The sequence below is a fragment of the Limulus polyphemus genome, unplaced genomic scaffold (assembly GCF_000517525.1).
Source record: "Limulus polyphemus unplaced genomic scaffold, Limulus_polyphemus-2.1.2 Scaffold94, whole genome shotgun sequence".
Classification (NCBI taxonomy): domain Eukaryota; kingdom Metazoa; phylum Arthropoda; class Merostomata; order Xiphosura; family Limulidae; genus Limulus; species Limulus polyphemus.
The window spans coordinates 75384-87613 of record NW_013665704.1 but is presented as its reverse complement, the minus strand read 5'-3'; the positions used below and the strand labels follow the sequence as shown (position 1 = coordinate 87613).

The following is a 12230-nucleotide window of genomic DNA, read 5'->3' as shown; positions in this document are numbered from 1 at the left end:
AAATTGTTGTCCGTTACTTTTTGAAAGATGTCTCGTACCGTTAAAACATTTTTATTTTTTCTCTAAAATTTTCATAACGCTACCTAGGAATTAACCTGAACAAAATTAGTAAAAAAATAAGTACTTGCTAAAGAAAATACTATATAAAGGGAAGAAAAAAAATCATAAATAGTAACAGAGCAAACGGAATGTCACAATAACTACAGTACTTGTAAAAACAAATGTTGAACAAAGGTATGTGTATACAGGTAAATCGTAATTAGGCTGTATATGTTTGGATTTCGTTATGGTTTTTATCATCAGCTACCATTACACATAGCAATGCTTCAAGTTTTCTAAACTCTTAAGACTAAGAACAACAGAAGCACTCGTTCATACACCCTTAATCAATCTACCAGAAGACACGTACTTGTAAGTATACACGTTTTAAGACATGGTTAAGAACCCACTAAAACTTCATTTATAGGAAGCAGGTGTCTGGGATTTTCTAATAAAGGCATAGCTTGGCGACTACTTAATGTATTTAATATCTTTTTTTTATCATATGTATCATCAAGCAGTTTCTTTTAGATTCACTAACTGAGCAAATGTAAATTACATTAAAAATATTTTTGTAATCGCTTGGAAGAATAAACTGGACTGATTTTTCTTAAAGGCAAATAATATTCTATCATAGTCGTTTCAAGGCAAAATACAGTTATTACTGAACAATGAATTGAATCAAGATACTGTTATTACTGAACAATGAATTGAATCAAGATACTGTTATTACTGAACAATGAATTGAATCAAGATACTGTTATTACTGAACAATGAATTGAATCAAGATACTGTTATTACTGAACAATGAATTGAATCAAGATACTGTTATTACTGAACAATGAATTGAATCAAGATACTGTTATTACTGAACAATGAATTGAATTTTTCATTATTTTTGGTTTAAAGTACACTGGTGTCACGAATTCATTACATGCCAAATATAGAAACTTTGTTAAATTACCATGAAAAAAAAGTGTTTGCACATTTAAAGACTTTCACTAGTGACTTAGTAAAAGTGTCTGGTGCACGGGCAAAACACCCCCCCCCCCTCCGACCGTATTCACAAAATTGCTAAATTTCTTATCAACTATGAAATGTCAGGGTATTTCAACCAACCTAACACTGAAAACTAAGGGATTTCTCTAGATATGATATTTCTGTTGATATACTAATATTTGATGTCAAGCATAACAAACATTTTTAATGAGTCTTAGTCTTATGGGAACAGCTAAATTCTGTGCAAGGCGTTTGATACTTTGCCCCCCCCCTGAACCCGGGGGGGGGGGTAAATATCCCTCTCTTTCAATGAGCCACTGACATGCACTTTTATAAAGAAATATATGATGGTACGTCACAGCAATGCTCATTGGTTGATGACAATAGCCATTCACATCTGTGATCAACACTTGTCAAGAAAATGAGTGTGATGAAGACTTCTTTTAACATATTTACAATCCAAGTTCATAGCTAATCTTAGGTTAGACACAAATGACATTAGGTAACAGTAAGCCAAAAGAAAGTAGTGCTAAATGTTTGCTACAGGGTATATGTAACCCGTTCAATCAAGTACAAACATTTCTCTACCGATGTGAACAACAAAAAAAAAAACTGTTTATTACATTCAAGTTTTCTGAGCTTCAGCTTACAAGAGAAGTCAATTGTTTTTAGAAAATACATTAGCCTATAGTAAAAAGTTGGTGTATAAGGTTTTTAGGCATGATTAGGGCAGCCTTGTTTGCTACCAAACTGTAACAGTCTACACAGGGTCAAAGCACAAGGATAACATGTACACATTTCTTCTTAGACATACAGGAGTGGTTCAACACATACAAAGTATCTTAGTATATATATATATATATACCAAAACAACTTAGTATAAATTATATGCTCATATGCTTTACATACTATTAACTTTAAAGTGCCCTGCCAATTTCAAGAATAAGTGCTTAACGAGTAAGCCTTTAGTTGTTGTTGGGTATTTGAAAACAAACAAAGAATGTACATGGCTACAAAAGTTACTGTATAATACATTTGACAATCACAATTTAGTAATAACTACTAATTTCTCACTTTATGCACCAGTGGAAAATCAAAAAGTTCATTACTTCAAGTCACAGTTGAGTTTAATTTGAAGATACACATCTCCTCTTGGAGAAAAACATTCTTTTTTTTTTACATTCCATACAAGCTGTGAGCTAAAGCTAACGAAGCAGTAACGTTGCAAAGCTAATTTTAAGTTGAATATCTAGTCTGTGAGCTGATATCACTGAATCTTCAGGGGAGTCCACACAGTTCAAATGGTAGGGGAGAATTTAAAGTGCTCACATTTTTCTTTAAAAATAAATTAGATAAGTTCAGAAATGGCTGCTCAATGTCAAACAGTAAACATTCTTGTTTTCCTGGAAATACGACCAACTTTTAACTTTTTGATTTTTAATCAAGAACTCAATCGGAACACTTCCCATGTTCGGTTGTTATAATAGGGCATGCCCCTCATACAATCTCTACATGCACAGCCAACTGGTATTTATATTGAATTAGTCATGTCTATCCTGTTTCTGTTCGTTTCCTTCCTGTGAAGATGTTTGTTGCTGGTTGGTAGTGGGAGGTTGCAGTGTCACATTTACTGAAGTTGTGGTTCTTACAGGTGGTCCAGCTGGAGTCATACTTGTGTTGACCCCCTGGTTACAAACAGTTGAAGTGGTAACTACTCCTGGGGTCGTTCCACAAGTGTGCACTGGATGATAGGGAGAATTGGTCACTTGTTGTTGTTGACTCCCACTAGAAGGGCCAATTAACAAGTTACCTACACGATGAGGTAGGGTAGAGTTCACTGGATATGGGTTAATACTGGCAGGGGGTGCTGGTGGTGGTGGACTAGGATGCTGCATTCCACCCTGCCATATAGGAACTTTCTCTTCCGGGGGAGGACTATCACCTTCTTCAGACAATTCTTGCTCTTCCTGTTCCTGAAAATACAACTAATTTTAAAATATTATACACCAGAAGGACAATGAAGTATAAATTAGGAAGTTAAAAAAAGATAAAACAACTATAGTAATCAAGACTAGCTAAAACCCAATTTGCTAATACTTATGATAAAAAAAAGAAAAAAATTATAAAGGAATTTTAACCAATACTGATAGCACATCGGTAATATCCAGAATTAGATGTCTATTTTGAATAAAATACAATGACACATTAAGTAATACTTTTTATACTAGTACCCACTAGAAACTGAAAAGCTTGATAAATACCTGGGTTCTATATGAAGCCAAAAGCAACACTAAAACCACAAAACAGCTTTAAAAGTTGCCAGAAAGTGGCAGTAGACACCAACATTTGGTTATGCAACTACAATAGCCAAGGAATAAGGAGGAAGAAAAAAGGAATGATGAGAAGTGACTCGGGAGGGTGAAGTACATATTCATAGAGTGAAGTGAAGAATTCAAGAACAAAATGAATGATTAGCTGTCATTACCACAAAATTTATATTACTGTGGTTTATTTCCCCAAGGGCTGCCTGGAGGGGTTACCTGCTTTAACCACTCGCACCACTGTATAGTAATGTGTTGTTGGTCAGTAGACACTAAAATGGCTTCACATAAGGGACACTTAATGTTGCAATTTGTACCATTATGACACCAGTAAAATGTGCCCATGCCATGAATCACGAGAAGAATTATGCAGTCTGTAGGCTACAACACAGCATGACACATGAACTTCAAAAGCAAGAAAAAAAACCTTTGTTATTCTTAAATTCTGGTTTCATTTACTCTTGAAACAGAACACTCGTGGGGATCCTGTGAAAATACATCTTGTATGTGTTTCTGTGTCCACAGAAGAAACCTTTTAAACAAATATCCATTAAGTTATTATCAAGTCAAGTAACTGATGATCTTGTCGAAAAGTTATTTTACAATACATGTTAATCTACTGTTCTAAAATACAAATGATACAATTTAAGTAAGTCATGCTTCCACATAACTTGCTTCATTTGGACCCCTCAAATTGACTTTGAATTCCAGGTCAAGTAAAGAACAGGTTCCCTACATCTTACTTCATAATATCTGATATTCAAAACTGTATTTGACCTGAATAAACTCGGTATGAAAAGAATTAAAGTATTAAAAAAATCATTTAAGCTATACCTACCTCTTCTGGACACAGTTCATAAGCTTTAGCTAATGTCACGCGAGCACTATGGGACCTCTCCAAGAAGTAGCCATTGGAAGTTTCATTTGATTGGGCAGGTGGCGACCAGCTGCTGTAACCATACTGGGTGTTAGCTGGGTATGGTCGCTGTAAAAACATCTTACATATTAGATATGAAAAGTAACTCCCTGTGTTTGTATTAATCTTGTCTTTATTATACTTAAATGATTTAAACAAATGTTTCATAAGGCAGACCATATCCTGCACTTCTGGTTCACATTTGTTAAAATGGCAAGTTGCTGTGCATGTACAAAATACAATATTTCAGGAAAAGCTGAATAGGGTACCACTAAAGAGGTTTGATCTTGCTCATCAAATTAATCTTTTCCAGTAATACTGGTGAGAGATAAGGTTCTTCTAATTAAGACAGCTATCATTTAATAAGAAGTTTAGAAGAATTTCAGTATATCAAATTCAAAATTTTTATTTAGCTAAAAATTATAATATTTAAAAATATGTTTTAAAATAATTAAGTATTTTGCTAGTGTTCATCTGTTTATAACTACTCCTGTTTTAGGCAAATAGCTGTTTAAAAATGATTACTTATTACATAAAATTACCAAATAACTACAAAGAAAAATTTAAAATGTATAAGGAATATCTGACCACTTCATTTTGATTATACTTTCATGCAAATAAAATTAAGAAGAAAAAACACGTATTTCATATTTTAAAAAGTTCATTAAAGACTTTTCAAAAACTTAACTTTGCCCTATAAATTAAATCAAAAAGCTATTTACTCTCTCCAGTTCATCATTAAGCCAGTCCACAGCAGTTGTCCATTTCCTCTTGATGTCACCATTACTATGCAGCATATGTGCAGCTGCTGGACAAGAGGTAAACAAGGTCACCAAACATTTGATGCACTGGTATGCCCTCTTCTGGTAATGATTCTTACTTCTTTGAATTGTGTCAAACAGTCCATCTCTGTCATCTGGGATACCTATTTCACATTGTTAAATGCTACAGTCCCAAAATCTTTATCATTAACACAGATTCACACACTTCAACTATTTAGTATTTTCTAAAACAAATTGACAATTAAAGAAATATTAAAGAAAAAATTCAAATTTTTGACTAATATTTGCAAAATATAAAATTAATCATCAGCAAACACAACATCAAATCGGCCATCAAAACAAAATATTTTATTTTGGCTTCTTGTGTAAGACCAGTGAGTTAAAAATTTTCATCAGAATTAAAATACAAAGATACAAATCATTTATAGGTGAGAGAGAGAGAGAGTACATGCATAATATCTGAAGTGAATATCATTGAATAAAGATAAACTGTTTGGATGTAATACAGTGCAGCTGCAATTTTGTAAGAATTTAGTTCATTTGATATTAAGCCAATTATCAAGAGAATGTCAATAAATATCAAGAAAATGTATAACAAAACTTCTCAAAACATTACTGGAGAAAGAAGACAAGGGATGGCTAGATTATTGTTAACAATTTAATGGTTCAATATCTAGGGCAATCAAATGTTCGTTTGTTTGCTTTTTGAATTTCACACAAAGTTACATGAGGGCTATCCGTGCTAGTCATCTCTAATTTAGCAGTGAAAGACAAGAGGGAAGGCAGCTAGTCATCACCACCCACTCCCAACTCTTAAACGCGGGATTGACCGTCACATTATAATGCTTCCATGGCTGAAAAGGTGAGCATGTTTGGTGGGACAGGAATTTGAACCCGCGACCCTCGGATTGCGAGTCGAGCACTCTAACCACCTGGCCATGCAACGCCCTACATTCAAATTATTAGTAATACTTCTGTACGTTAAATACAAGTGATTATATTGTATGATGTGTAAGCACAAAATACTGTGTAAGAAGAAAAGTAAAGAATGTATAAAGAAGTAGGCACGTGATTGATATTTTACTACATCCAGGTGTTCAACTAGAAGACATTTTCAAAATACAGAACTAACCTTTAAGGGCATTATGAACTCTGTGATTTTGCCACGAATCCTCCATCAATAAAATGTGAAGCAGCAGGTCCAGGTATGGTCGCAGTTCGTACGTGTATGAATAGGCAACCTGCCACAATAGTTCACTCAGCACTACTGAGGAGAAGTGAGGATTCTCCCAGGAACAGAACTGAAAAACAAAATGTCAGAAGTAGTAAAAAACAGTATTTAGAAAACAAGATTATAAGAGTTTCTTGTTCCTCATGAAGCATTTTAAGACAGAGTAATGAAAATTGTATAAAAAATACAAAATTGGGATATTTGAAAAAAAGATTTTCAAAAGGCCATTGTGGAAAATCATATGTACTCATATAAGCTTTTACAATTCTCATAATTAACTGACTGCATGTTTTTGAAAATTTATATTTTAAATCTTGAGTTACTACATTCAAATGAACTTATTTTTAAATAAAAATAAAGTTTACTAAAAAAATGGATGTTTAATAAAAATAAAATGACTAATTTGGTTGACAGTAATAATATTTCTCTTTACAGCAATTCATAGTTTGCTTGTCATCCAACACTGGTATTTTCTATATATCCTTTCTATTTATACTAAGTTATGACTGAAGTAATATTAAACAGGGACAAACCTATTATGATCTTGACTTCCTGACTCTCAGAAAAATCTTATCCTTCACATAACAATCAAATATAATAAGCAAAATATATAACTAACAGCTAGACAAACCAATTCAACATTACAAAATGGAAATGTAAAATAATAAAATGAAAAGACCATGGAAAAATCTGTGCTGTTATTTTTGCAGCTTTTCTTATTTTATTTCTTCCACATTTTTTCTTTTGTAAATCTGTTGCTTTTTAATGAGATTTTTTCTTTACTTCGAACGTTTTCCTATTTCGTAATTAATAATCAATAAATTTTACCCATTATTTGAATTTGACTGATTAAAAGAAAATTTTACAAGCTCTGTGCTCTAAAGAGAACAAGGTCTAATTACAGGTCAATAATTTTTATGGAAAATTTCTTTCTAAAAATAGGAAAATCCTTAACTAAAAATGTACACACAAGCAAATTTAAGTAAAAAAAAGAAAATTATAAACTTACAGTTGATTAGCAAAGGACAGCTAAATCTCATAATTTTATATCTAACCTCAGTTAAGTTTGTTTGTTTGTTTTTTGAATTTCGCACAAAGCTTCACAAGGGCTATCTGCACTAGCCATCCCTTATTTAGCAGTGTAAGACTAGAGGGAAGGCAGCTAGTCATTACTACCCACCGCCAACTCTTGGGCTACTCTTTTAGCAACTAATAGTGGGATTGACCGTCACATTATAATGCCCCCACGGCTGAAAGGGCGAGCATGTTTGGTGGGACGGGGATGCGAACCCGCGAGTCGAGCGTCCTAACCACCTGGCCATGCCGGGCCTCAGTTAAGTAATCTCCCAACTCTCATGACTGCCTAGAGCTCAGATACATAACAGATAAATGAATCTTTTCTACTTTGAAAAGCTGTTATACAGTTTTACAGATAACTTTCTTCTGAACCAACTCACCTTTATTAGTTTGGCTGTATCTTCTGAAACACTTGAGTCCTCAATCAGTTTTTTCACATAGCTGAGGAGATTTAAAATAAGACTTTTTGTATAAATTACAAAATACATATTAAAAGTTCAAGTACAATGTCCACAGAAATGTCATTCAAACATTCCTGAAACATCTGAGGTTAATATTAGCTCAGACAGACTTTCCAACAGGTAAAATACAGAGTTTGTATTTTTACACTGAAATTAATTTTTCAAGTTCTCCTGACAACTCAAACTTATTTTCAAAATGTGAGGAAGATTTCTCCAACAACACAAGTATTACTTACAGAGATTGCACAAACAGGGCTAGCAAAATGTCAATGATTTTAGCATATTTAACCAGAGATCATCAAGGACCACTGGCACTCTTTTCACCAGTTGCTAATCTAGGCATGATTATGAATATTCAGACCAACAATAATCATAGTTTTTAATACCAGCTGCTTTCCAGTACATTTATTATAAACATAGATCTAAAATTTAATAGTACATTAGCAAATACAGTAATCTATATTTACGATTACAAACTACTCAGACAACAGAATCCTTTTCTTAGTGAATAGACATATTAAGTTTTGTGTGTTCAAACAACATAGTTTCTTATTTATAAAAAACAAACCATAACTATGATTATAAATTGATAAGGAATAAAAAATTATATTATTAAAATATGATATGACACTATAATGTTAACAATCATGCCATTTCAAAACTGAGGTCACTGGTCAACATTAAATCTTTTTTAGTCTTGTCACGTTTGTATGATTTATAGAAGGAAGTCAACTACTTCAATCAGTATAATTTTTTAAAATAAAGGACTCGGCAACCTTGGTAAACAGAATTATACATGCATACTAAAGAAGCCTTGGAAAATCTAAAATACCAAAAAATATAAGTAAACTATTAAGAAATGGGGACTAAAGCCTCAGCCAACTGCTGAAGTGGTGTTAAAGCTTGAGTTACATGTTTCTTTTTTTTCAACTTCACATTATTTCTCATTATTCTAGATATTGTTTCATTGTTAAAATTCCTTTACGATTTACAGATTTTTTGTTGAATATTTATAAAAACTAAAAGAATTGTTAACTGGATGCAGATCACTAGTTCACAAACAATGACTATTTATTTACACCGGTTAATGTTGGTGCTATAAAGTATTTACATTATTCTAAATTTATAAATAGCCAACTATAGTTTTTCAAAAAAAGAAGAAGCTTAATTTAAAATAATTGAGAACACTAAATGCTGGTAACGTTGACAAAGAATCAGGAACAAACGTCATTTCATTTCACTCCCACATAACCAAATGGTATGTATACAAAAACTGTGGCTAAAACTACACATTGTAAGAAATAAATACAGAATGATAGTATGACTGATACAGACATACAGTATTCTTGTATGAACAGTACTATAAAACTGAATTATTACAATCACTAATACTCACCTAGTCTTATTATAAAGAATATCAGCTACTTGAGGCTGTATTGGCATTATATAGTTAGTACAGACCTGGTCACCAGCATGGGGATTAGGGAGTGGTTGATTCTCCTAAAAGTATTAAGATATATTTTTATAATAATTCTTGACCAGTAAATTGTTTACAAACCCAGACAGAAAAATAAGTAAATATATATATATGAGGGGTACACTTTAACTATTTATAATCTAAAAATATTTTCTTTTTATCATTAGTACAAATCTTGTAACTAAACTCACCTTATTCAGCTTTGGTTTCTAACCTGTTGATCAACAAGATATATATACTGAAACTCTTTTTGTGTCCTCAGGACAGAATTCTAAACATACTCTGATATACTATAGTATCACATTCACAAGCAGCGTGATTATATACATTTAATTATCCATTATGGGTTACTCAATTATAAGTTTTTGTCAAAGTATAAATTTGGAATATGTTAAACACCTTATATGTTCATGCTTTTTTTTTTTTTTATTACTTAGGAATTCTAACTGGCTTCCTTTGTTATTGCAGAATGTGGATAAATCTTTTGGCATCCCTGGTTCATGTACTGTATTTGTATGTCTAAATTTATACACAAACTTAAATAAAGGGGGTTTGGAACTTAATATTCTGAGGTTGAGTTCATTGAGTAATACTTATTAATAACTGTAACATCAAAGTTATTTCATAAATTAAATATGGTACATTATCTATTGTATTCATAAGATTTATTACCGAACTAAGACTTCCTAGTCATGAGTGTATTGATATATATAACTTAAAGATAAATATGATAATAATTTGCAATCATATTTTAGAAAAACTGAAAGATTGCACTAAAAATATGAAAATCAATTACATCAGAACTTCATGAAGGATCGTACAATTGTATTATGCTATATCTAAATTTGTTGATTTTAAAGTAACAATAAAAAACTTTCTAGACAGTATCATGGTACTAAAAGACGATTAGATTTTCAAATAATATAGAAGTATAAGTTAACTTCTGAAAATGCCTTTTTATACTTAAAAACACAAGTGTGATATTAAACCGTTGTTTTTTAAGTTTATCCAAATGCCTTTAACAGTATTGTTTTCTATATTATTAAAACAATAAAATAATACTTTCATTAATAATCCCAATAATATGGTATTTAATTCCTCAGAGTAAGTTTTTAGAAAGTAAGTTTAGATTTAATTGTGGAATTTTAAATAAGAAGATTATCACATGAATATTATAATCATATAATCTCAGTATATATATGAAAATTTGATAGGAAAAAGAAACCTAAGCAAAATAATGATGAGTAAAATATTTATGGTTCTAAAATTAATATCATAAATGCCAGTACAATGTTTTACATATTCAAGACGGACCCTACAAATACTAGAGAAACAGAACTACGGAATTATCTTAAAAGTTGAAAAAAAAAAGATAATTTAATTTCATAAGAACAATGTTTAAAAATAAGGCTTCCAGACAGTCATCCATATATCATCATGAACTAGCTGGTTTTTGGTTTAAATGTTTGGAAAGTTATACTTCTACCGAATACACCATTAAAGATAGTTTTGAATTTTCTAATAAAATAAAAAATTTACAGTTTAATAAGAATGTCTACTGAGCACGTTTTGATGTTGAATGTTTGTACACTGACATTTCTTTATAAGAGCCTAACTGGAGTACCCATCCCTTGGATGAGTGAAATAAAAACTCATTTGTAATAAACCTTATTAAATGGTAAGTTTGATTCCCACAGATATTGAAATATAAACTTACCTATAAGAAATAATTCTCTAAAAAAAAAAAATCCTAATTTATACTAATACTTAACTCTCTCCACGTGGACTTGGTCAATTTGTCCGACCACGTGACTTTTTTGTACTCGTATAGTCTTTATAGATTTCATACTACTAACTTTGCACACTAAGGGAAATTCAGGATGTTTTTAAATATTACCTTAAAGAATTAAGCACTTAAAACTAGTATAATATTAAAATACGGATTATTAGCTAAGATTTTATGCTATTCTAATTGGTATAACATAAACAAAAATTAGTTTAATAAAATTTTTAATGTAAGACACTAAAACCTTGTGTCATGCGCAGTAAAGGATACCTGTGGCGATAGGGTTAATAACTTTAATACATTTTTAAACAATGAAGTTACAACTTTACTGTTTCAATTGATTATTTCTTGAGTCCTAACTAGCTCTCTTTATGATTTTTTTCAAAATATAATAAGTTTGTTATTTAAAAAAATTAAAATATATAAGCCAAAAACAGGTAGTACTACGCTGTACTAATCAATATTCCTGTTAGTGGCAGATTATAACTTATAAACAACATAATAAAAATATTGCACCTGTTTCTAATTGTAAACAAACCAGTAATAAGTTCAGACAAATGTGGGGAATTTCAGTGATACACACAAACCTTCTGAGTTGTTAGACTACTATTTCTGCAATTATGGATGGTGAAGTTCAGATCAAGTATACAAAGTGATGCTGGTATAAAAATTAAAAGATTCTAGTATCTTGACAAATTAACATGAAAGCTTTAAGTATTTCCTACATAGGCATAAGTGGGAAGCTAACTTTATACAGCTGCCTTTAGGCTTACCTGCACAGACGACTGGGTTTTACAGGATACATCACAACATCGAACTAAAATACTGACTACTTGATGTAGTTTACCAAGTTCAGCATATTGATATCTAATGGGTGGGCCAGGACCCTCATCCAAAGCCACCAACATAAAAGTGGCTGGAACATTCAACTTCAACAATTGTGTTCTCTAGAAGAAAAAGAATGGCAATGAGATTTTTAGTCCTTTCCTGATCCAAGTTGTACTGGTGTATTACATTTCTATAAATACAGCACACTAAACTATTCAACTTGTTAACTGCTGGATGTATAAACTGTTGTTACAAAAAAAAAAAAACTTTAAAAGTACTTTAAATTCCTAAAATGTCAAAGTCTTTAATATAT

The 12230-nt window shown here is 31.5% G+C and overlaps 1 protein-coding gene across 1 annotated transcript in view; it reads right to left on the bottom strand.

Annotated features, from left to right (window-relative positions):
• Window positions 1-1631: 1631 nt before the first annotated feature.
• LOC106469053 (probable ubiquitin carboxyl-terminal hydrolase FAF-X) overlaps window positions 1632-12230 on the bottom strand; it is a gene marked incomplete at its 5' end in the record, with an annotated part of 83077 nt that continues 72478 nt past the window's right edge. The window contains 7 exons of the mRNA XM_013929509.2: window positions 1632-3011; window positions 4198-4344; window positions 4998-5200; window positions 6190-6358; window positions 7746-7806; window positions 9223-9326; window positions 11863-12036. Of these exons, the coding sequence (XP_013784963.1) occupies window positions 2580-3011; window positions 4198-4344; window positions 4998-5200; window positions 6190-6358; window positions 7746-7806; window positions 9223-9326; window positions 11863-12036 (1290 nt within the window). The remainder of the gene's footprint in view (window positions 3012-4197; window positions 4345-4997; window positions 5201-6189; window positions 6359-7745; window positions 7807-9222; window positions 9327-11862; window positions 12037-12230) is intronic.